We start from the raw sequence: 26539 nt of genomic DNA on the forward strand, positions 1-26539 counted from the left end.
ATTATTATTATTATTATTTAAGTAGGCTCCATACCTAGCATGGAGCCCAGTGCAGGGGCTTAAACTCATGACCCTGAGAGCAAGACCTGAGCTGAGCCACCCAGACACCCCAAGCCTAGTGTTCATTATTTTAATCACTGTCTAAATAAAATGTTCAGCTTTCTTCCCCCCATTGTCCTTCCACTGCATTCATGTGGCAAAACCTTAGCCCTGGACAAATCCAACTGTCTTCTCATGCCTATACTAAATGTTGCCCCCCACACCACATATTCTCAAAGACAAATGCCATATAAAGTCACAGTCTCTAGCCTTAACTGGGCTCTCAACACTACCTGGCCTCCCTAGTAAGCTTTCCTTTCCAATTGCCACAGTTATTATTTCAAACTTTTTTCACTCTGACATTTCTTTTTTTTTAAAGATTTTATTTATTTATTTGACAGAGAGAGACACAGCGAGAGAGGGAACACAAGCAGGGGGAGTGGGAGAGGGAGAAGCAGGGTCCCCGCGGAGCAGGGAGCCCGATGCGGGGCTCGATCCCAGGACCCTGGGATCATGACCTGAGCCGAAGGCAGACGCTTAACGACTGAGCCACCCAGGCGCCACCACTCTGACATTTCTATTACTCTCTTTCAGCACATGACTTTCTTTCCTACTTCAGAGAGGACACAAACTATCAAACAAGTACTTTGATTTCCTCTCAAGTTAAAAACTCACTTGGATCTCTGTCCATCTTCCCTTTCTTCCTCCTGTTACAATGGACCAGGTGGCCCATCTCCTAAGGCTAGTCCCCCTCTGGTATTTGGAATACTAAACCTGTCCATTTGGGGACTCTTTCTCAGCATTTATTTTTTTTTTTTTATTTTTAAAGATTTTATTTATTTATTCATGAGAGACAGAGAGAGAGAGAGACAGAGGCAGAGGGAGAAGCAGGCTCCCCGCGGAGCAGGGAGCCCGATGCGGGACTCGATCCCAGGACCCTGGGATCACAACCTGAGTCGAAGGCAGACGCTTAACCGACTGAGCCACCCAGGCGTCCCTCTTTCTCAGCATTTAAACACAACACATTTTGGGGTGCTTGGGTGGCTCAGTCGTTAAACACAACACATTTCCTCTTACCTCAGCTCCATATTCCCTTCTTTCCTTTACAACCAAACTTTTTGGAAAGTATCCACACTCACCATTTTTACTTCCTCAAATTCCACTCACTCCTCAGTTCACTCCCATTTACCATCCCATGAGATGCAATCTAGGAGGCCATTTGTTTTTTGCCCTTCATTGGAACAACTCTTACTAAAGTCTTCAATCACATTCTTAATCCTGAATTCAGTAGTCACCTTTTGTTCTTTATTTTCTTGGCAGCACATGACACTATTTACTATTTCTTTCTTCTTGAAACACTCTTTAATCTGGCTTCTGTAACACATACTCTCTTGACTTTTCTTCTACTTCTCTGGCTGTTTTGTCTACATTAACTTAGGGGTAATTCCTTTTGTCTCTTATAGAGAGGCTTCCCTTACATTTCTGACTTTGGGTACCTTCATCAAGCAACTTATGGGACCATCTCATCCATCACAGGACTTCTGCTACCATCTACTTATTGATGATTCTCAAATTTACCTCCAGCCCAGGCTTCGCTCTTGGCATGGCTGTTCTAAAGACACTTCAAAGTCAACGTATCAAAAGTTGCACTCCTTTCCCACTTCCCTCAAAACTGCGTTCCCTAACTCAATGGATAACACCATCAAACCAGAAACTTGAAAGTCTTCCTTAACCTCTGCTAATACCCAAGTCCCCACCTACCATACCGTCTTCCTCACTTCCTATACTCATTAGTCCCTAAGTCCTGTTGATCCATTTCCATCCACTTTTCTCTATCCTCACCAATACTATCCTCTCTCACCAGATTGTAGCAACAGCCTCTGAACTAGTCTCATTACCTTCATTCCTATACTAACAATCTATTATCCACACAGCAGGCCAAGTGAACAGGCCAAATCTGTTTTGGTCTCTTCCATGTTACTAAACCCTGCAGTAGTTTCCTATTGTACAAACTTCCCCACACGGGTACTCATGTTCCCTCGTGATCAGGTTCCTGCCTACTTCCTCACTCTCATCGTCTCCTTCCCCATTTCTTCTCTTCATGCTCTGTGCTGTAGCAGCACCAAGGTCACTGAGTTCCTCAAACAAATCATGCCTTCTCTTGCACATGTTATATTCCCCCTGAAAATTACTCCCTCACCTTTTTGCTTGGCCCTGGATTATCTATACTTCAGGACTCAGTCTGTTACTTCCTTTAAGAATATTTTCTGGTTTCTTAGCCTGGACCAGGGCACCTCCTTTGTGCTCCCATAGTATCCAATACTGCTTTGTTTAATTGTCTATCTTCCCCCCGCAGGCTATATGGACCATGAAGGTAGGAGCTATGTCTTATTTTGTATCCTCAGTATCTCCCTATAGTACCTGGCACATGGTAGATACACAATTTTACTGTCAAATGTGATTGTGTAATAGATCTGAGATAAATGGAGGCTGTGAAGTGGGGCACAGGAGATAAGTAAGCGAGGAAACATTCCGAAAAGAGGAGATAGGGAAGCATAGGGCAGATACATAGACTTCTCACAGTCCCAGTGATGGGAAGTAATTTGGACCATGTAATGGAAACAGGTGGCAGCAAGGAGCTCTTTAGAGAGAAGTCCAGTATCTTTATCATGGCAAGGTTCCCCACCTCCAATGGAATTAAGGCCACAGCCTTGCTCCCTGTGGCAAGTATCCCTACCAATGATCCCAAGTCAGCTGGGTGGGTTTTTGTCAGCTTTGATAATTAGCGTTAACATCTTCTCTGAAGAATGTTCAGAGTGGTCACTTCAACTCCATTGCCACCTACTCAATCAGGCCACTATCTCTTCATCTGTGGCTCACATCTGGATTAATAGGTCTGTTTTTCTTCTTCAATTTATCTCTTCTAGAGATACTAGAACAATCTCCCTTAAAAACCTGGTAATACACCATTCTAATTCTCAAGAACTAGACTTCCTTTTTCCCCTATAGCAAACCTATATGCTGTGACCAACCTTCTCGGCTCTTTGCTCTTGTGACCACTATCATGCCTGTTCCCCACCACGTCTCTAATATGCTTTTCCCACTTCTGCAACTTGGTTTCATGATTGGGAATCTTGGACTCAGAGCACACTCTAAAGTTAAAAGCAACTTTTAGGAAGGCATAAAATTCAGCAGTCCAAAACTACCAAAAAAACCCGAAAAACAAAAAACCCTCCTTCTACGTTAGGATGTTTACAAAGATAGAACTTTGGGTGCACCTAGACCATATTTTCCTAGTTCACTGATGATGTATCCTTCAGTATATAGTATATAAGTCAAAATTGCCATCTATTGTTTCTTCTGATGATCTAGTTCTAGGATTTTGCCCAGACAAAATTTGATTGCATCTATTAGTTTTTGTGCCAAAGCAGAAAAGCATTAGCCAAAAGTCTCAAAAGTTTCTGTGAAAGATATTTCTGTTGAAAAAGCAGAAATACAAGAGTTTGAGGGCAAGATTAACAAGAAAGGAAGGAAGGAGGGAAGGAAGGAAGGAAGGAAGGAAGGAAGAAAGGAAGGAAGAAAGAAAAGGTTATCAAAATGATCATCAGATACAATGTTAAATAAAAACAGCAAAAAATCTCTTGGCAGAGTATAGTCTAAGTTAGGACATTAACAAATTTCCCTGGTGAAACTATGGGTTATTATCATTCCTTTTATTTTTCCATGCTTTCCAAATTTTCTACAAAAAGCATAAATTTATTTTAAAAAGCAAGAAAAGGTTTAAAAATGTAATAATATATCAAAAGACAAACTCTTTGGGGGAATGCTTACTTATAATTAATTTTTCTATTCACATCATTTGGAAATGAATGTCAAATTCTTACAATGATCAAGCCAAATACAGTAATTGTACCCCCCAAATAATTAATGTGATATGGGACTTTCTCAATTTACCAGAGTTCCTCTCTCTCTTCCTTTGGGCTTTGAATCTCTACTTCCAAAATTGGTAGTTTAGACACATCAAGATCTTTACAGATATTTTCACTTGCAATTAAATTAGTAGGTGCAGTTTTTCTCCCTACAGTAAAATGATTTAATTGTTCAAATTCTTGTGAAAGCTTCAAGACCTGTAAAGTGAGAAGACAAATATCCTATTTTGCATACTCTAATATATAATTATGAGAAAGTACATTGAGTCCATTAAATGCTTAAATAATTATTGACAAATAATATAAATTGACATCCTATTTGAGGTCTTCTTCTAATTTAACTTAACACTTTGGGGTTGTTATGTAATCTAATCCGTTTTTACCATAGGCATAAGGATGCATAAATCTGTGGTTTTAAAGAAGGGTATTTTTGGAGAAAGGGAGAGAGAGGGAGAGTGATAAAGCAAATGTGGTACCATACTAATACTGAAGGGGTGAAGGTACATGGAAATTCTTTGTACTATTTTTGCAACTTTTCTGTAAGTCTGAAATTATTTCAAAATAAAATGTTTTTTAAAAGAGAGAACAAGGGAGAGCCAGATTACCAGGATAGTGATCTGGACCTCTCATTTTTACATTATATTCCTGTTGCCTCAGTTCCTCTTCTGTGTTGTGCTGTCCAGTGATATTTCATAACACAAAATCCTTTAATTGTACAGTGTGATGATAACTCACTTTGCTGACAAGGTCCCACAAATAAAGCTTAGTTATAGGATGTGCCCCATGTATCCACCTTTCTAGGTAGCAAACCCATGTCCTGGATCTTTCCCTCCCTAGGTCACATACTATTTTGATCCATGTCCCAATCCCTCAACAACTTGTACCCTGCTTTCAGGATAACAACTTCAGAGAGGGTAAATGAGGCCTGGACTTAGTCCTCCATTTCACATGTGGTATGGAAATACAACCCAATATATTTTAATTGTGTGTTCAAGCCTTCACTCCTTCCTACCATTTTAATCAAGACCAAGAGTAACTGAGGAAGAGAATTTTCAGCCAGGAGTAGTTAATGATAAGTGGGACTCCAGGAATCACCCTGCAGGCAACCTCTCCATCTAACCCTGGTCTGGCAGCCATTTTTATACTTGGGGAACACATTAGGGTCAGGACATTTAAACATTTTCCTAATTCTAAGTATGAACCTAATTTTCAGTATAACTGAAAAAAAAAGCTTTGATTCGAAGGTTTAAGGATGAAGACATTTAAGTAAACTTTTGTTTGTCTTGAATTTTGGGGGTGGTGGTAAAATACACATAACATAAAATTTACCATCTTAACCTTACACGCTTAAGTGTGCCATTCAGTGGTATTAAATACATTCACATTGTTGTGCGACCATTACCATCATCTATCTCCAGAACTCTTTTCATCTTATAAAACACACTCTATACCTATTAAACAATAACTCCCCCTCGACCTCTCTCCCAGCCCCTGAAACTACCATTACACTTTTTGTCTTTATGATTTTGACTACTCTAAGTACCTCACATAATTGGAATCATATAGTATTGTGTTTTTGTGATTGGCTTATTTCATTTAGTATAATGTCCTCAAGATTCATCCATGTTGTAGCATATTGCAGGATTTCCCTCCTTTTTTAAGGTTGAATAACTTTCCATTGTGTGTACATATCACAATTTGCTTATCTATTCATCCATCAATGAACACTTGGGTTACTTCCACATTTTAGCTATTGTGAATAATGCTGCTATGAAAATGCGTGTGCAAATTATCTCTTCAAGACCCTGCTTTCAATTGTTTTGGGCATATACCCAGAGAGTGGAATTGCTGGATCATTTGGTAGTTCTATTTTTAAGTAAACCTTTTACATTATAATATGTGCTCCAAAAATTAAGCTGTTGGGAAACTGATTTAAAGTAAAAAATTCACAGAGTAATCGTAAGAGTGAAGTACTGGTTGAAGTCTATTCTGAGATGCAGCTTGGCTTATAACCTACACTAATGGCAATTTATTCTATAATAATAAAAGAAACCCTAATTTCCAAGTCATCTCTTCCTGAAAATTAATTTCCTTTTATCTTATCCTAATAAAAGATAAAGTCAAACACTGAACATTTAAATAATTAATTCAGTCTCACCTTTGTTTCTAATTCAAAATTCTCTCTTTGTAGCAGGTTATATGCTATTAAAAAATAGTTTCTGTCTTTTGATGCCCCTGGAAGACTTTGAATTTCATTATAAAGGCATCTAAGTTCTGAATTTGATTTTTGCAATCCCTGATTAAGAAATAGAGATATTCAGTAAAATAAAATAAGACTTTCCGCATAAAATGTATAATACTTCTAAAGAGGAATCTTTGAAATGACTCTCACATATTTTTTGTGTTTTAAATATTCCAACTTATTCTTCTGGCAGAACTACTTTCTTAGTAATTAAAGTTTACTTAAATCAATTAATTAAACTGAGCATTCTTGGTTTCTATCATTCACTGGGCTTCTAGAGTCATTCCTACTTTCAGCAAGGCTTCTAGAGAGGTAAATTCTTCAGCAACTCCTGCATTAGTTATATTACCTGTTTTAACATGTATCTTTTTTAAAGTTACCTTTTACAGAACAACCATGCCTTTAATTTTGTGACAACCCCATGCAGCTGGGCTACTGAAACAGGCTCAGAGAGTGTAAGTGGCCTGCCTAAATTCACATAGCTAGGAAGTGGTAAAGCTGAGATTCAACTGTCTGACCAACTTCAAACTGTGTTCTTAACTACAAATTATGCTGCCTTACTTAATAATGTATATTCAGTGACTTAATCAACTAGGGTTTCCTCTAAGCCTCTGATTTTTCAGAGGCTATATATCCGTGAGAGCAAACACTTCAGTTATATGTAGATTCTTATCAAATTTCTACACTGATGATATGGAATATACAGTTTGGTTGGTGGACGACTGGGACCTGAGAATCTGTGGTGCCCTATAATGGGAACAGGTGATATGAAATTTACTTTAGGAGAGGAGTTACTTGGTATTTTCCCAAAGCCTTGAAATCAGAAGGGGAAGAGAGTGTTGATGAGGAAGGCGTTGGGCAAAAAGGAGAGAAAATAGAGAGTGGCCACCCAAAACCACAGGAAGAGGTCAAGTGGTATCAGTTTCCTACCTCATTGCATTGAAAATTTCTGTAGGTCATCAGGATGGGATTTGGGGCAATGCACTGGCTGTCACCCACCCTGCAAACTGATTAAGTGTCACCGTCCTCTAAATTGGTGATCTAGACTTCCATGGACTCACTTCCAGGTCTCTCTTCCAAATATAGGCTGGTTGTCTCCTGATAGATCTTTCCAAGATGGTAGGACAAGCAGTTAAAAGGAGAGACAAGTCCATGACTCTATGACCACCATAATAATCAAATACCTGCTACTTAAAGGCCCCTCTTTGCCTGGTGCTGGAACTCAGCTTGTGGAGAGGACACTCACCCCATTATTACTAACAGAAACACATATTCTATAGCTACGATTTATTTTAAAGTCAAACTAAATGGTAACATGAAATCCCTAAAGCAGGAATGCAAAAAGAGGGAAATAACATCCTAAGTGGTAAAATACCTCACTTTCAACTTTCAAAGCCTTCTGTATAATATTAAAATCAGATGTCAATTGCCTTCTGCTTTCTTCTGATGACTCACTTTCAAATATTTCAATTTTTTCTTGGCTCATTTTCAAAATCTGCAAAAAGCATTTTACACAATTAATTCTATATAATTTAATCATGTTTCTTATAAATTCTGATAATAATAATTTCCCATCTAACTCAATTATATAGTCATCTAGGGGAGATATGAAGCTGGGAAAAGTAATTCATGGTACCATAGCTTGTAAGAGACATTTTTCTCTCTGAGCCTGTTTCTCAACTGTAAAATGGAGCTGACACTTGTTCTAGATACATTATAACCATCAGAGTAGGAATGAAGTGAGATTTTGAATGTATTTTGTTAAGCACCTACCAAATATAAAGTCTTGTTAAAATCTTCCCAGATTAATTGATAATAATAATTGCAATAATAATGAGAGCAGCTACTAGTTAGTGCTTGCCATGTGTCAGACATCATGATACATGCTTTACTTGCATTATCTCATTTTGTTTTCCCAGGACCCCTACGAAATTGGAACTACTATATATATATATTTTTTTTTTTACAGAGAAGGCGAGGCTCAGATATATTAGGTATTTTTCCCAAGATCACATAGCACTGGGATTCAAAATAAGTCCTTACTTTTAATATCTACTCTATTCGGACTTGCCAAAGTATATTTTCTCTTGTTACAAAAACCTATTAGGAAATTAAATTGAGGCCAAAATGCAATTTGGTGGCCATAGACTGAGAACTGAGCCAATTCTCATAATACTGTCATCAAGCTGCAGACCCTTCTTGACAGAGCACACCTGTTCAGTGAGCTAACTGCTCGTTTGTACCAGCCCGCCAGGGAGCAGCATGAAATTGATAGGTCTCTATTCTCCAACTTGGGAAACCAAGAATGATTCATGGGAAAAAAGTCTTACCGGTTTTGTTCTATTTACCAACAGTGGAAAACTGAGCCCGTTACTTAACTTAGGCTCAGTTTCGTCATCAGAAAAATAGGGATAATGATGCCTACGCACATGTAGGCAAATGCTCTGTAAATGGCAGTTTATGTTATTGGGTTCTGAATTTTCACATTTACTCAGTTGTGAGGCAATACCTTTAAACCATCCTTACAATTTCAACACACTAGTTTATCCAAAATGCATTTTCAGTGGGCTCCTTTCTAACTGACTACTCCTGGGAAGGCTTTCTGTAACCACTGATCACAATCACAGCATATAGATTTACCACTCCTGGGGGTGTATTTTCTCCCTTTGCCTATATTCAGCTATTCTTAAGCATCCTTATGGAGTCTGCCTCACCTGTATTAGCAGCTTTCACTGAAAATTACCTTTTTATTTCTTACCTCATTCAATCTTGTACTTGCACTGTCTCTTGACTTTTCATACAGGTTTCTCTGGTGTTTTCCTATATTACTGATAACTTGGGCTCTAAGAGGGAAATCTTAATCCAAATAAATCATCAGTTAAAATACATACATACATGTGTTATTCTAAAAAATACTGAAAAAATAAGCTATAGTTCTTAAGCGTCCTTCCCTGAAGCTACACCTTGAAAACTTTCCGTACCAACCAGTTTCACCTCTTGTCTGGTCTTGGATCGTTTGGAGAGTTGCTTTATTAAGTGTTTGAGCCCTCACTGCTGTTTGGCAGCTGAACCAAAGGAACCAAGTATCAGAAAAATACACTACAGGATCCTCATTGTCCTGATTTAAGCTGCTAATGTACCTTTTTTTTTCACTTTTGAAAAGTAACATTTTATTATAGATTGGCCCAGTAACAAAACTATATGCAAAAGAAGCTTCTGAGTATTTAGATGTAATTTAGAAAAAGAAGACACCAACACTCATATTACTTTAGAATTAGGTTTCAACAGAAACTTCAATTGAGTTTTTAGTTTAGTTCAGAGACAAAAACTTTCATTTACTTAAGCTGAAGAGGAAAGGGTTGATCCACCAAAGAGTTTTACCTAATTACATTTTGGAGAAAAGTATTCTGGGGCTTTGCTTGTCCTTCTGGATTCATAATTTACTGCCAGATATGTACTAAATTAACCAACAGGTTTTCAAAAATTAATTTATTAGTTTAGTAAAGTCGATTATCAATAATTTACCCTTCTTGTGTTTAATATTCATAAAATAGGAAGAGATGGATTGGAAAGAATGGGACAGGCAACTGGCAAAATGGATGCTGAAATCACCCCCCAGTGTAACTTTTACAAATCCTCCTGTCTGGGGTATAGAAAAAAGACCTGGTTAAGAATCAGGTTGACTTCCTAGCAGCACTGGACAAGGATATAGGGAAGGGTATATTTTTTCCTCAGAGCAGCTTCTCCCCTTCACCAGCCCCTGCTTTGCCCTGATGAATGTTTCTGCATGTCCACACATGACATGCTGATGCATTCAGCACCCAAGGCAAGAATCTCCTTGGCTCCACCCTTATACCACCTGAGATGCCTCAGTGCAAAGTGCGAGAAACATTTCAACTCTTAAACATGAAAACTCCTCTCATTTCGTGTTTTCCTTTGTGTTTCTTCGTATAAGAATGTCATGTATTTTAATGCTATGACTTTTAAAAGATAGCTTTTCAAAAGAATATATATACATATGAAATTTAACATAATTTGCGGCATACTAAAAATGGTGATGCATTTACGCAATGTATGTCCTTCATGTACTTCATGGAGACCAGAGTTTAACACAGAAAAACAGAGCAGAGAGGCAGAGGGGCAGCGGATACTGTAAGGAATGAGCAGTGGGATAGAGAGAGCTCTGGGTAGCTGATGGGAGCCAACCTCACCTGTCAGGCAGCAGTAAGCAAAGGCAAGCACTACCAGACTTGCTAGGGAACTGCCTCATTGGCATGGGCTAACCACCAACGACTCTGGAAAAAGGTGTAACAGCTCAGAATTTTCCACTTTCAGTGTTCTACTACCCCAAAGGTGGGGATCGTCTCATGCTCTGAAGCAAACTGTGCCTCCTGGGCACAGGATGACAAGTGCCACTGCCACCCCCACTACATGCCTGCATGATGCTGGGCCCTCTCACAGACACAGGCCAGGGGATGGCAGGTGCGGGCACTGGGGAGGATGGATGCAACATGCCCAGTCATCACCTCCAGGTGGACACGATTTATGTGCTCAGTGTGGAGCATGTGGTAACCCCCATGAGGTATAATTAATCCCCTATATAACCCCACCCATAAATCCTAAGAGCTGACATGACGTGTGGTGATGAGCACTGGGCGTTATATGCAACTAATGAACTGTTGAACACTACATCAAAAACTGATGTACTACACGTTGCCTAATTGAACATAAAAAAAGAGTTGATATGATGTACATAATCAGCTCTAAGTCCAGACAAACCTGGAACAACTCCTAGCTCTGCCTCTCACTTTGTTCCAGTCCCTTTAAGTTCTCTCAACTATGAAATGGGAATATCCTTACTTACCTTGGGGAGGGCTGTTACAGGGATTACTTGAGATTTATGTAAACAGATCATATGAGAGATGCTCAATATATTGTGGCTATAATCATTCCTTTTTTAATTTAATTTAACTTATTTATTTGACAAAGAGAGAGAGCACAAGCAGGGGGAGTGGCAGGCAGAGGGAGTTGAGCAGGGTGCCCTATGTGGGACTCCATCCCAGGACTCCGGGATCATGACCTGAGCCGAAGGCAGATGCTGAACCGACTGTGCCACCCAGGCACCCCGGCTATTATCATTCCTATCAAACACCTAGCATTTCTTCTTTTTCAGCATTTTCTCTGAGAATATGCATGTTAGCAGCATTAAGATGGTCTAATTAATGGTAAATCTGTCTGCATATAGAAATGGGTAACGAATACAGGTCATTATCTTGAGGAGCCTGCACAATTTAAGGGATTGGTTTTCTAAATTATTTGTCCTTTTAAAGTCATCCCCTCCCATTTATTTTCAAACACATTCTTATGGGGAAACTGTCTACAGGGTGCCCAGAAATAGAGGCTTCTCTGGTTGATATGGTGGCAGAAGACCTAGAACTCTGCATCTGTGGAACATCAAGGATCCTTGAAACACAGTTTGAAAATCACAGTGGCAAAAACATGGGTGTTGCAGTCAGATGAAATGTGAAATCTTCACATTTATGAATTTGTGATCTTGGTTTCCTCGCCTATGCAGCAGGGTGAATGACACCTATCTCCCACAATTTTATGTTAACATTAAATGAGTTATATCAAACCCACAGCAGAGTCATTACAACATTGTGTAGGCACTGAAATTTTAGTTTCCATCACCTTACTTCCTTTTTGTAGAGAACAGAAAGTAAAGTAGTAAGAGACCAGGAATGATGGCATGAGGCACCCACACACATAAAAGCTGAAGATCCATGCCAAGGGGAGCATGGCCCTGCATCAAGATCTGAAACTCCTAACCTACTGATTACAGCACTCAGTTCACTCAATTCCACAGCTGAGAATGATCCTTTAGTTAATACTTAGTGATAATGGGGCACCTGGGTGGCTCAGATGGTTAAGTGTCTGCCTTCGGCTCAGGTCATGATCCCGGGGTCCTGGGATTGAGCCCCGCACCAGGCTCCCTGATCAGCGGGGGGCCTGCTTCTCCCCCTCCCTCTGCTTCTCCCCCTGCTCATATTGTCTCCCTCTCTCTGTATCTCTGTGTCTCGAATGAATAAATAAAAAAACCTTAAAAAAAAAAAAACTTAGCGATATCACCATTGCCTGGCTGCTAAACTTGATCAAGAAAGTTTGAATCTTTTTCTTCACAGAAGATCAAGAGAGAACTTTGATGGCAAAAATTTATTTAGTATTATTTTAGAAGTTCACACATATTGCAAGTCTTGATGACAAGATCAAGAAAACTGGTTTATACCACAGCCTAGAGGTTTGAGATTAGACAAAGAAAAATCTTCTGGTATTTAAAATTAAACACAAGAGGGATATGTATGATCTTTTCTGAACATGTTTTAAAATATGACATATACTCATTTATTCAAAATGTCATGGATGACATCTATCATAGAGGGAGGTGGATTAGCCAGTTACTCTACAAGGATCTTTTCTACTGTTAAGAATTCTGTGATACAGAGGGCCACATGGCAGTGCACCACTGGTAGGTATCTCTCCCTTCAGGAAAGAACTTGGCACACTCTTCCCAGGCAGCCTCCAATGAACGACTGAGCATGGTGGGGATATTAAGTTCTGGCCATTTCTGGTTAATGTGGGATTCCTTCACAGGTTATCACTGTGCCAAAGCCCTGCTGGTCTGAATGAGACTCCTCAGAACTACACCACAGTCTGAGGCTCTTCCTATCCAATCTTCCTTCCTTCTCCCTCTTTAACAGATATCAGACCTGCATCATGATCTAAAGGCTTTGCTAGCCCATGGCTGTCCTTCCCTTGATCCTTCTCAGGTACCACCCCCAATAACTCTCCTGCAATTCTAGGTTTGTCTTGGTGCCTGCATCCCAGATCAGCCTCCTCCCAATAGATATATGGGTGACAGAACAAGGAATGGGCCACAGTCATGGTCACCATCAAAGACAAAAGAAAATGATCATTTGTTTAAAGACATGAATATAAACATCCAAGAAGCTCACTGAACTGCAAGAAGAATGAAATCAAAGAGACCCACACTGAGACACATTATAATCTGGCCACTGAAAGCCAAAGATAAAGAGATAAGCTTGAATGCAGCAAGAGAGAAGTGACTTGTCACTTACAGGAGATCCTCAGTAAGATTATGAGCAGATTTATCATCAGAAACTTTGTAGGCCAGAAGACAGTGGGCTGATATATTCAAAATGCTAAAAGAAAAAAACTGTCAGCCAAGAATTCTATATCCAGCAAAACTGTCCTTTCAGGAGTGAGGATGAAATTCGCAGATGAACAAAAACTGAGGGAGTTTGTCACTACTAGACCCACCCCGTGAGAAATCCTAAAAGGAGTCCTGTAGGTTGAAATGAAAAGATACCAGACAGTAACTCAAAGCCATATGAAGAGATAAACATAAATACATGGGCAATGATAAAATCTAGTGTTATAGTGACAGTGGTTTAAAACTCCAATTTTGGTTCTCTACATGACTTAAGAGATTGATATATTGCTTTAAAAATTATTATTAGCCTAAAATCTAGTATTATTGGAACTTTCATTCTAATTCCATAATTCGGTTTCTATGTAATTTAAGAGACTAATACATTTTTAAAAAGCAATTATTAATTGATGTTTTTGGATACACAATATATAAAGATGTAATTTTGTGATGTCAATTTCTGAGAACAGAGCTGTAAATGAGCAGAGTTTTTGCATATTATTAAAGTTGAGCTGGCATAAATTCAAGGTGAAGTATTATAACTTTAGCATGTTAAATGTAATCCCTATGGTAACTGCAAAGAAAATAGTTATAGAATATACTCAAAAGGGAATGCAAAGGAATTAAAATGTTTTATTACAAAAAAAATCTACTACACACAAGAGAGACACTTAAGCAGGAAATGAGGGAGACAAAAAGCTATAAGGTACATAGAAACAAATGACAAAATGACAGAAGACCTACTTTAATAATTACTTTAAATGTAAGGTACTTAATCTCTCTGATCAAAAGACACACATTGGCATCATGGATAAAAACACAACATGATCTAACCTTATCCTGCCCACAGAAGATTCACTTTAGATCCAAAGATGCAAAGAGGGTGCAAGCAAAAGGATGCAGTAACCAAAAGAGGGAGGGGCTAGTTAAACTAATATCAGACAAAATAGACTTTAAATCAAGAAATATTACAAGAGACAAAGAAGGACATTATATGTTAATAATAGGTTTGACACAGTGATAAGATATAATAGCACCTAATCACCAACTAAAATATATAAGGCAAAAATTGGTTAAATTGAAAGAAGACATAGACATTTCTACAATAAGAATTGGAGACTTCAATACCCCACTTTCAATAATGGATAAACAGTCAGATATAGGATAAGTAAGGAAATAGAGGACTTGAACAACACAATAAAGCAACAATATCTAAAAGACATATATAGGACACTCTACTCAATGACAACAAAATACTCACTCTTCCCAAGTGCACACAGGACATTCTCCAGGATAGACCACATTTCAGGCCAGAGACTGAGTCTTAGTAGGTTTTAAAAGACAGATATCATACAAAGTATCTTCTCCAACCACAGTTGGATGGAGACATTAATTACAAGGAAAACTGAAAATTTCACATATATGTGGAAATTAAACAACATACTCTTAAACAACAAATGGATCAAAGAACAAATCACAAGAGAAATCAGGAAATTTCTAGAGATGAATGAAAATGAAACATGAAACTACAACATATCAAACTTATGGGATGTAATGAAAGATGTGCTAAGGGGAAAATTTATAGCTATAAATGCTTACATTAAAGAATGAGAAAGATCTGGGGTGCCTGGGTGGCTCAGTCGGTTAAGCGTCTGCCTTTGGCTTAGGTCATGATCCCAGGGTCCTGGGATCAAGCCCCACATCGGGCTCCCTGCTAAGCGGAGAACCTGCTTCTCCTTCTCCCTCTGCCTGCCTCTCTGCCTACTTGCGCTTCACTCTATCTCTCTGTCAAATAAATAAATAAAATCTTAAAAAAAAAAGAATGAGAAAGATCTGAAATCAACAACCTAACTTTTTAATTTAAAGAAGTATAAAAAGAACAACAAACTAAATCCAAACACAGCAGAAAGAAATAATAAGAGTTACAGCACAGATAAAATATAGAAAAACAATATAGAAAATCAGTGAAACCAGAAACTGGTTCTTTGAAAAGATCAACAAAATTGACAAACCTTTAGCTAGAATGACTAAGAAAAAAAGAGAAGACTCAAATTACTAACATAAAAGTTGAGAGTACATTCCTATGTATTTTACACATAAAAAAGCATAGAAGAAAGTACTTTGAACAATTGTACACCAATAAACTGGATAACCTACATGAAATGGACAAATTCCTAGAAACACAAAACCAATGAAGATCAGGGATACCTCGGTGGCTCAGTCAGTTAAGCGTCTGCCTTCGGCTCAGGTGATCATCCCAGGGTCCTGGGATCAAGTCCCATATTGGGCTCCCTGCTCAGTGGGGAGCCTGCTTCTCCCTCTGCCTGCTGCTCCCCCTGCTTGTGCTCTCTCTCTCTCTGGCAAATAAATAAATAAAATCTTAAAAAAAAAAAAAAACACAACAAAGACTGAATCATAAAGAAACAGAAAATTTGAATAGACCTATAACTAGTAGGATACTGACTCAGTAATCAAAAAGCTCAGGTACAAAGAAAAGCCCAGGCGTGATGGCTTCACTGGTAAATTCTACCAAACATTCAAAAAAGAACGAACACCAATCCTTCTCAAACTTTTCCCAAAACTTGAAAGGGAAGAAACACTTTCTAACTCAATCCTGTGAGGTCAGCTGACCCTGACATGAAAGTCAGACAAAGATACAAAAGGGAAGAAAAAAACATGGACCAGTATCCTTTATGAGCATTGATGTAAAAATTCTCAACAAAATATTATCAAAATGAATTTAACACCATATTAGAAGGGTTATACACCATGACCAGATGAAACTTATTCCTGAAATTTAAGTATGGTTCAACATACAGAAATTGATCAATGTAATACACCACATTAAAAGTATGACGGAACAGGGGCACCTGGGTGGCTCAGTCGTTGGGCACCTGCCTTCGGCTCGGGTCATGGTCCCGGGGTCCTGGGATCGAGCCCCGTGTCGGGCTCCCTGCTCGGCAGGAAGCCTGCTTCTCCCTTTCCCACTCCCCCTGCTTGTGTTCCCTCTCTCACTGTGTCTCTCTCTGTCAAATAAATAAATCTTAAAAAAAAAAAAAAGTATGAGGAAACATTGACATGATCATCTCAATGATGCAGAAAATGCATTTGACAGGATCCAATGCCCTTTCATGATTAAAAATACATGAAATAAACCAGGAATAGAAGAAAACTACCTCAACATAATAAGAGATTTATAAGAAACCCACAGTGAACATCATATTCAAAGGTCAGGGATTGAAAGCTTTTCCTATAAGATCAGGAACAAAGCTTTCACCACTTCTATTCAACATAGTATTGGAAATTTGAGTCAGCAATTAAGCAAGAAAAAAAAAGACATCCAAATTAGACAGGAAGAAGTAAAATTATCTCTATTTGCAGATGAATTATCTTATATGTAGAAAATCTTAAAGATTCTACAAACAGTTAGACATAATAAATGAATTTGCCAAGTAACAAGATACAAAATCAACACACAAAACTCAGTCACACTTCTACACACTAACAACAAGCAATCTAAAAAGGAAATTACAAAAACACTTCCATTTATAGTAGCATCAAAAAGAATAAAATGTTAAGAATTAACCTAACCAAGGAGGTGAAAGACTTGTACAATGAAAACTACAAAACATTGCTGAAAAAATTAAAGAAAACAAACAGAAACATATTTCATGTTCATGAATTGGAAGACTTAACATTGTTAAGATGTCAGTACTACCCAAAATGATCTACAGATTCAATGCAATCCCTATCAAAATCCCAGTAACATTTTTTGCAGAAACAGAAAAACCCATCCTAAAACTCATATGGAATCTCAAGGGATGCTGAATAGCTAAAACTATCTTGGAAAAGAACAAAGCTTCATGACTCATACTTCCTGATTTTAAAATTTACTACAAAGCCAGAGTAGTCAAAACAGTGTGGTACAGGCAGAAACACAGATGTATAGACCAATGGAATAGAATGCAGAGCCCAAAAATAAACTTTCATGTATATGGTCAAATGATTTTTGACAAGTGTGCCAAGACCATTCAATGGGAAAAGGCCAGTCTTTTCAACAAATGAATCTGGAATAACTGGATATCCATATGCAAAAGAATGAAGTTGTACCTTAACAGCATATATAAAGATTAACTCAAAATGGCTCAAAGATTTAAATGCAAGACCTAAAACTGTAAAACATAGAAGAAAACATGGGAAAAGCTTTACAACATTGGATTTGGCAATGATTTCTTGGATATGATATCAAAAGCACAGGCAATAAAACAAAAAATGGACAAACTGGACTTCATGAAATTTAGAATTTTTTTGTGCATCAATATAGTGAAAGGAAACTTATGGAATGGAAAAAGACTTGCAAGTTATATATCTGATAAGGGATTCATATAATCAGAATATGTAAAGAGCTACTAAAACTCAACAACATAATAACAACCTGGTTTAAAAATAGGCAAAGGAAGGATGCCTCGGTGGCTCAGTCCATTAAGTGTCTGCCTTCGGCTCAGGTCATGATCCCAGGGTCCTGGGATCAAGTCCCACATTGGGACCCTTGCTCAGCGGGGAGCCTGCTTCTCTCTCTGCCTGCTGCTCCCCCTGCTTGTGCTCGCTGTCTCGCTCTCTCTCTAACAAATAAATAAAAAATCTTTAAAAAAATAGGCAAAGGACTTGAATAGATATTTCTCCAGTGACAACATATGGAAGGTCAATAAGCACATGAAAAGATGTTTAACATCATTAATTATTAGGTAAATGCAACTCAAAGCACAATGAGAAACCACCCTGCATCCATTAGGATAGCTAGCACCAAAAACATAGAAAATAACAAGTGTTGATGATGATATGGAGATACTGGAACCCTTGTGTACTGTCAGTGAGAATGTAAAATGGTGCAGTCATTATGGAAAATGGTAAGGTGGTTCTTCAATAAAATGAAAGAGAATTACCATATGATCCAGCAGTTCCACATCTAGGTACATACCCAAAAGAACTGAAAGCAGGGACTTGAACGACTTGAACAGATATTTGCACACTCATGTAATTAGCAGTGTTATCCACAACAGCCAAAAGGCTGATGCAACCCACGTATCCCTTGAGGGATGAATAGATAAATAGAAGGTGGTATATACAATGGAATATTATTCAGCCTTAAACAGGAAAGAAATTCTGACTTATGGGGCAACATGGATGAAACTTGAAGGCATTATACTAATTGAAATGTGAGTCACAAAAGGACAACTAGTGTATGATTCCGCTTTTATGAGGTAGTGAGAATAGCCAAAATCATAGAGACAGAAAATAGAATGGTGGCTGTAATGGGCTGGGGGAGAGAAGGGCAGAAAGGGGAGTTACTGCTTAATGAATAGACAGTTTCAGTATTACAAGATGTAGGGAGTTCTGGAGGTGGATGTCAGTAATGGTGGCACAACAATGTGAATGTGCTTACTATCACTAAACTATACACTTAAAAATAGTTAACATGTGCGGCACCTGGGTGGCTCAGTGGGTTGAGCATCTGACTCTTGATTTCAGCTCAGGTCATGATCTTGGGGTTGTGAGACTGAGCCCCACCTTGGACTCCGCACTCAGTGCACAGTCTGCTTCTCTCCCTCTACCTATGCCCCTCCCCCTGCTTGCATTCTCTCTCTCTAAAATAAATAAAGAAATCTTAAAAAGAAATAGTTAACATAATAAATTTTCTGTTATGTGTATTTTACCATAGTAAAAAGGTTTTTTTTTTGGAAAAAAAAAAAAAAGTAAAACAAAGACTTTTGCAGACAGACAAAACCAGAAGGTTTATCACTAGTAGATCTACACTAGAAGAAATGTTGACTTTAGGCTAAAGAAGTATGGTACCAGATAGAAACTTGGATCTATGCAAAGTAATGATGAGCTCTATAAATGGTCAATATTTGGTTAAATGTGAAAGACTTGTTTTCCCTTTAAAAGGTAATAGGCTAAAGCAAAAATAATAACAATGTATTATAGGGTTTAGAACAAGTGTTGTTCCTTTTTACTAACAGTTAATTCAATTTATCTTTTACCTCTCACATTTTACCATAAGCATCAAGGTTAAACCATACCTTACACATTTTGTTTGGAAATCATCATAGTTAAACATCCAAGTTCATTACTTATGGTTTTGGGTGCAATTGTAAATGGGATCGACTCCTTAATTTCTCTTTCTTCTGTCTTGTTGTTGGTGTATAGGAATGCCACTGATTTCTGTACATTGATTTTATATCCTGCCACTTTACTGAATTCCTGTATGAGTTCTAGCAGTTTTGGGGTGGAGTCTTTTGGGTTTTCCACATCAAGTATCATACCATCTGCAAAGAGTGAGAGTTTGACTTCTTTGCTGATTTGGATGCCTTTTATTTCTTTTTGTTCTCTGAATGCTGAGGCTAGGACTTCTAGTACTATGTTGAACAGCAATGGTGATGGTGGACATCCCTGCCGTGTTCCTGACCTTAGGGGAAAGTTCTCAGTTTTTCCCCATTGAGAATGATATTCACTGTGGGTTTTTCATAGATGGCTTTTATGATATTGAGGTATGTACCCTCTATCCCTATACTCTGAAGAGTTTTGATCAAGAAAGGATGCTGTACTTTGTCAAATGCTTTTTCTGCATCTATTGAGAGGATCATATGGTTCTTGTTCTTTTTTTTATTAATGTATTGTATCACATTGATTGATTTGCGGATGTTGAACCAATCTTGCAGCCCAGGAATAAATCCCACTTGGTCGTGGTGAATAATCCTTTCAATGCACTGTTGGATCCTATTGGCTAGTATTTTGGTGAGAATTTTGGCATCCATGTTCATCAGGGATGTTGGTCTGTAATTCTCCTTTTTGATGGGTCTCTGTTTGGTTTTGGGATCAAGGTAATGCTGGCCTCATAAAATGAGTTTGGAAGTTTTCCTTCCATTTCTGTTTTTTGGAACAGTTTCAGAAGAATAGGTATTAATTCTTCTTTAAATGTTTGGTAGAATTCCCCTGGGAAGCCATCTGGCCCTGGGCTTTTGTTTGTTGGGAGATTTTTGATGACTGCTTCAATTTCCTTAGTGGTTATGGGTCTGTTCAGGTTTTCTATTTCTTCCTGGTTCAGTTTTGGTAGCTTATATGTCTCTAGGAATGCATCCATTTCTTCCAGATTGTCTAATTTGCTGGCATATAGTTGCTCATAATGTGTTCTTATAATTGTTTGTATTTCTTTGGTGTTGGTTGTGATCGCTCCTCTTTCATTCATGATTTTATTTATTTGGGTCCTTTCACTTTTCTTTTTGATAAGTCTGGCCAGGGGTTTATCAATCTTATTAATTCTTTCAAAGAACCAGCTCCTAGTTTCGTTGATCTGTTGTTCTGCTGTTCTTTTGGTTTCTATTTCATTGATTTCTGCTCTGATCTTTACTATTTCTCTTCTCCTGCTGGGTTTAGGCTTTATTTGCTGTTCTTTCTCCAGCTCCTTTAGGTGTAGGGTTAGGTTGTGTATTTGAGACCTTTCTTGTATTGCTATATACTTTCCTCTTAGGACCGCCTTTGCTGCATCCCAAAGATTTTGAACAGTTGTGTTTTCATTTTCATTTGTTTCCATGAAGTTTTTAAATTCTTCTTTAATTTCCTGGTTGACCCATTCATTCTTTAGTAGGATGCTCTTTAGCCTCCACGTATTTGAGTTCTTTCCAACTTTCCTTTTGTGACTGAGTTCTAGTTTCAAAGCATTGTGGTCCAAGAATATGCAGGGAATGATCCCAATCTTTTGGTACCAGTTGAGACCTGATTTGTGACCCAGGATGTGATCTATTCTGGAGAATGTTCCATGGGTACTAGAGAAGAATGTGTATTCTGTTGCTTTGAGATGGAATGTTCTGAATATATCTGTGAAGTCCATCTGGTCCAGTGTGTCATTTAAAGTCTTTATTTCCTTGTTGATCTTTTGCTTAGATGATCTGTCCATTTCAGTGAGGGGGGTGTTAAAGTCCCCTACACTTATTGTATTGTCGTTGATGTGTTTCTTTGATTTTATTATTAATTGGCTTATATAATTGGCTGCTCCCATGTTAGGGACATAGATATTTACAATTGTTAGGTCTTCTTGTTGGATAGACCCTTTAAGTAGGATATAGTGCCCTTCCTCATCTCTTATTATAGTCTTTGGTTTAAAATCTAATTTGTCTGATATAAGGGTTGCCACCCCAGCTTTCTTTTGATGTCCATTAGCATGGTAAATGGTCTTCCACCCCCTCACTTCCATCTGGAGGTGTCTTTGGGTCTAAAATGAGTCTCTTGTAGACAGCATATCGATGGGTCTTGTTTTTTTATCCAATCTCATACCCTGTGTCTTTTGATTGGGGCATTTAGCTCATTTACATTCAGGGTAACTGTTGAAAGATATGAATTTAGTGCCATTGTGTTGCCTGTAAGGTGACTGTTATTGTGTATTGTCTCTGTTCCTTTCTGGTCTATGTTATTTTTAGGCTCTCTCCTTGCTCAGAGAACCCCTTTCAATATTTCTTGTAGGGCTGGTTTCGTGTTTGCAAATTCTTTTAGTTTTTGTTTGTCCTGGAAGCTTTTTTATCTCTCCTTCTATTTTCAATGACAGCCTAGCTGGATATAGTATTCTTGGCTGCATATTTTTCTCATTTAGTGCTCTGAATATATCATGCCAGTCCTTTTTGGCCTGCCAGGTGTCTGTGGATAAGTCTGCTGCCAATCTAATGTTTCTACCATTGTAGGTTACAGACCTCTTGTCCCGAGCTGCTTTCAGGATCTTCTCTTTGTCTCTGAGACTCGTGAGTTTTACTATTAGATGTCGGGGTGTTGACCTATTTTTATGGATTTTGAGGGGGGTTCTCTGTGCCTCCTGGATTTTGATGCCTGTTTCCTTCCCCAAATTTGGGAAGTTCTCTGCCATAATTTGTTCCAATACAACTTCTGCCCCTCTCTCTCTTTCTTCTTCTTCTGGGATCCCAATTATTCTAATGTTTTGCTTTATGGTGTCACTCATCTCTCGAATTCTGCCCTCGTGATCCAGTAGTTGTTTATCTCTCTTTTTCTCAGCTTCTTTATTCTCCACCATTTGGTCTTCTATATCACTAATTCTCTCTTCTGCCTCATTTATCCTAGCTGTTAGTGCCTCTATTTTTTATTGCACCTCATTAATAGTCTTTTGGGTTTCAACTTGGTGAGATTTTAGTTCTTTTATTTCTCCAGAAAGGGATTCTCTAGTTACCTCCATGCTTTTTTCAAGCCTAGCTAGTATCTTTATAATCGTCATTCTGAACTCTAGTTCCGACATCTTACTAATGTCTGTATTGATTAGATCCCTGGAAGTTGGTACTGCCTCTTGTTCTTTTTTTTGAGGTGAGTTTTTCCATCTTGTCACTTTGTCCAGAGAGGAATAGATGAATGAGAGAATAAAATGCTAAAAAAAAAATGCTAAAAGGGTAACAATGACCCCAGAAAAATATATACTAAACAGATCAGAAGAGACCCGAAACTGGGGGGGGGGGGGTGGGGAAGAAAGGGGAAAAAAAATATGATTAGGCTGGTGAATATAACAGAGCCACACACTAGATTTTGGGTGTACTTTGGTCTGTTAGAAGAAATCACCTTCCAAAATTTTAAAGAAAGAAAAACTTATATATATACAAAAATAAGGGTAAATATGATGAATGGATGGAATATGACTGTAAAGATGAAAATTTTAAAAGATTTTTAAAAAGGAATTGATAAGAAGTTGGTTGAAAAAAGAATGAAAAAAAAATTTTAAAAAGAGAGAATGTGATCAGGCAGGAGACTAGGACAACGTCATACACTAGATATAGGGTATATTTTGGTCTGTTAGAAGAAACTGTATCCCAAAATTTTAAAGAAAGAAAAATATATATATATACAAAAAATAAGGTTAAATACAATGAAGAGATAGAATATGACTGTAAAAATGAAAAATTAAAAAAGATTTTAAAAAAGGAATTGATAAGATGTTGGTTGAAAAAGGAAAGAAGAAAAATTGAACAAAAAAATAGAAAAAGAAAAAATAAAGAAAATTTAAAAAATTAACTTTGAAAGACTAAAGCATCATGGGAAAAAAGCCATGAATTCTATGTGCTGTATTCCCCTAGCGCTGGAGTTTTGCCATTCTCATTGATCGGTAAACTTGGTCTTGGCTGGCTGTTCTTGCTGATCTTCTGGGGGAGGGGCCTGTTGTCGTGGTTTCCAAGTGTCTTTGCCAGAGGCGGAATTGCCCTGCCCTTGCCGGGTCGGGCTAAGTAATCTGCTCGGGTTTGCTCTCGGGAGCCTTTGTTCCCTGCAAGCTTTCCGTACAGCTTTGGGGGACGAGAGTGAAAATGGTGGCTTCCCAATCTCCGCCCCAGAGGAGCCGAGAACTCGGGGCCCCACTCCTCAGTGAGCCTCCAGAGAAGAGCAGTCAATCACTCCCGTCTCCCCGGTCTCCGGCCACTCTCCATGCTCACCCGGCCTGTGACTGAGCGTTTCTACCTCTGGCACCTGACCCCGTGTGGAGTCTCCAAACCCAGCAGATCCCTGCGGTGCGCTCCCGCGCTGCTCCTCCCGGGGGAGGAAGGGGAGTCTCCCTGGATCTGCCGCTTATTGGGTTCCTGCTGGAAGAGCAGTGGCCTGACTGTGCCACGGATCACGGTTTATGGCAACCCCGAGCTGAGAGTCCACTCCTCGGCTCCGTCTCTGCAGCCAGCTTCCCTGCTCTGATACCTGGGAGCTCTGCCACACTCAGGCACCCCCGGTCTTTCTGTCAGTCTGGCAGTTTTTTTATAAGATTAAACATATATTTACTTTATGACTTGGTAATTTCACTGCTAGGTATTTATCCAAAAATTAAAAAAAAAAGGTGTAAGGATATTAGTGGCAGCTTTATAACAGTCAAAACCTAAAAACAATCTGAATGTCTATCAACCAGTGAGTGGATAAACAATTTATGGTATATCCAAATACAGGGATATTACTAAGCAATATAAAAAATGAACTACTGACACAGGCAACAACATGCATAAATCTCAAAAGCATCATTATAAGTGAAAGAAGCCGAACACAAGAGTATATACTAGATGATTCTATTTGTTTGAAATTCTAGAAAAGTTATGGTAATAGAAAGTGGTGGAGTGGAGACTGGGGTTGGAAGGTGGGTTGATGGCAAAGGGGGAGGGAACTTTATAGGTTAATGAATATGTTTTCTTTCTTGATTGCACTGGTTGGTTGTGGTTATAGGTGTACGCGCCTGTCAAAACTCGCTGAACTCAACTCTTATAATATGTATGTTTATATTGTATTAAATATTTCAATGAAGCTAATTTTATAAAAGAAATACAAATAACTTTTAGACATATGAAAAATTCCCAATTTCACTATAAACAGATAAATGAACATTAAAACTACACTTAGATGACCATTCTCAGCTATCATTTAGTAAAAACACAAAAGCTTGACAATATATTCAGTTGGTGAATCGTTTAAGAAATTGGTTTTTACATGCATTGTGGAAGGAGAGGAAAGTGGTACAATTCTCTCTGAGGAGTATCTGGCAATATCTACCCAAATTACAGATCCATCTACTCTCTAATCCCACAATCCCATTTCTGTGACTCTATCCTACAGAAACACCCACATATGTGTGCAACAGACTAGAAACAACACAAGTGTCCATCAAAAGGAGACTGGTTAAATAAATTATAGTACATCCACACAATAGAAGGCTAGACTTCTCTAAAGAATGAGGAAGACTTTTTTGTATGATATGGAAGGATCTCTAGGAGCATTTTAGTAAAAAGAAAAGGAAACCAGGAAAGGAGGAAATCTGAATAAATATTCAAAATTTTTATATTTGAATAAAGAAATACTGAAAGGATAAATAAGAAGCTAATCAAAATGGTTACTAAAAATCAACTTGCCTTTATTTTATTTTATTTTATTTTATTTATTTATTTTTTTAAAGATTTTATTTATTTATTTGAGAGAGAGAGAATGAGAGAGAGCACATGAGAGGGGGGAGGGGCAGAGGGAGAAGCAGACTCCCCGCCAAGCAGGGAGCCCGATGCGGGACTCGATCCTGGGACTCCAGGATCATGACCTGAGCCGAAGGCAGTCGCTTAACCAACTGAGCCACCCAGGCGCCCATCAACTTGCCTTTTTTTTAAAGATTGATTGATTAATTGATTGATTTGACAGAGAAAGAGAGAGAGCAGAAGCAGGGGGAGCAGCAGAGGGAGAGGGAAAAGCAGGCTCCCCGCTGAGCAGGAAGCTCGACATGGGGCTCGATCCTAGGACCCTGGGATCATGACCTGAGCCAAAGGCAGATACTTAAGCGACTGAGCCAACCAGGTGCCCCTCAATTTGTTTTTAATTAGAGAACTCTGAGTTCTTTTTTTTTTTTTAAGATTTATTTATTTATATTAGAGAGAGAGTAGGAGATTGTGAGCAGGGGAAGGGGCAGAGGAAGAGAGAGAGGGAGAGAATCTGAAGCAGACCCCCCACCGAGCAGGGAGCCTGACTCAGGGCTCAATCCCACGACCCCAAGATCATGACCTGAGCTGAAATTAAGAGTCAGACGGTCAACCAACTGAGCCACCCAGGCACTCTGAGCACTACTTAGTTCTTTGGGAATAGTTTTGGTAAAAGTTACTGAAGTCTTGCCTAGAAATTCCTTCTTTCCTTCCCTCCACTCCTCTCTTCCACCTTCTCTGCTTTTCCTCCCTTCCTTCCTACAAAAATGCACTGCTTCTCTGCAAGAGGGTTTTGGAAGACAAGGAAGGATACTAGTTCCTTGGGTCAGAGCTAAGAATACTATAGCTGTAGTTTCCATGATACCTAAGAGGTCTGGGCAATAGGGCCCAGGGAGCTACAATAAAAACAAGTTCAGCAACAAGGGATGTCACTCATCTTAGGTAAGTAAGAGGAAAGCCCCCCAAAGCAGTCTAGCCTTGCCCTGAGTGTCTGACACAGCCCTATCTAAAACATACAGGCTCCCGCTTCATTCCAGCTTGAGGTTGATCACTTTGCCCACCACTTCAGAGGCTGATCATGCTGAAAAGACCAGACACCGTGCACAGCATCTAAGCCTTTCTGGTTCTT

At 38.6% G+C, this 26539-nt stretch overlaps 1 protein-coding gene across 6 annotated transcripts in view; it reads right to left on the reverse strand.

The window, feature by feature from the left end:
• CCDC30 (coiled-coil domain containing 30) overlaps positions 1-26539 on the reverse strand; it is a 117951-nt gene that overhangs the window by 52548 nt on the left and 38864 nt on the right. The window contains exons 1-3 of one of the 6 annotated variants that reach the window (XM_032431387.1): positions 7586-11174; positions 6127-6264; positions 3994-4166 (exon numbers count right to left, since the gene is read on the reverse strand). The exons of the other annotated variants lie outside the window; for them this stretch is intronic. Of the exons in view, the coding sequence (XP_032287278.1) occupies positions 3994-4166; positions 6127-6264; positions 7586-7750 (476 nt within the window). The 5' untranslated portion in view covers positions 7751-11174. Of the gene's footprint in view, positions 1-3993; positions 4167-6126; positions 6265-7585; positions 11175-26539 lie in introns of those variants that run through there. 6 annotated transcript variants of the gene reach the window in all.

This window comes from Phoca vitulina, unplaced genomic scaffold, assembly GCF_004348235.1.
Source record: "Phoca vitulina isolate PV1807 unplaced genomic scaffold, GSC_HSeal_1.0 scaffold2, whole genome shotgun sequence".
Classification (NCBI taxonomy): Eukaryota; Metazoa; Chordata; class Mammalia; order Carnivora; family Phocidae; genus Phoca; species Phoca vitulina.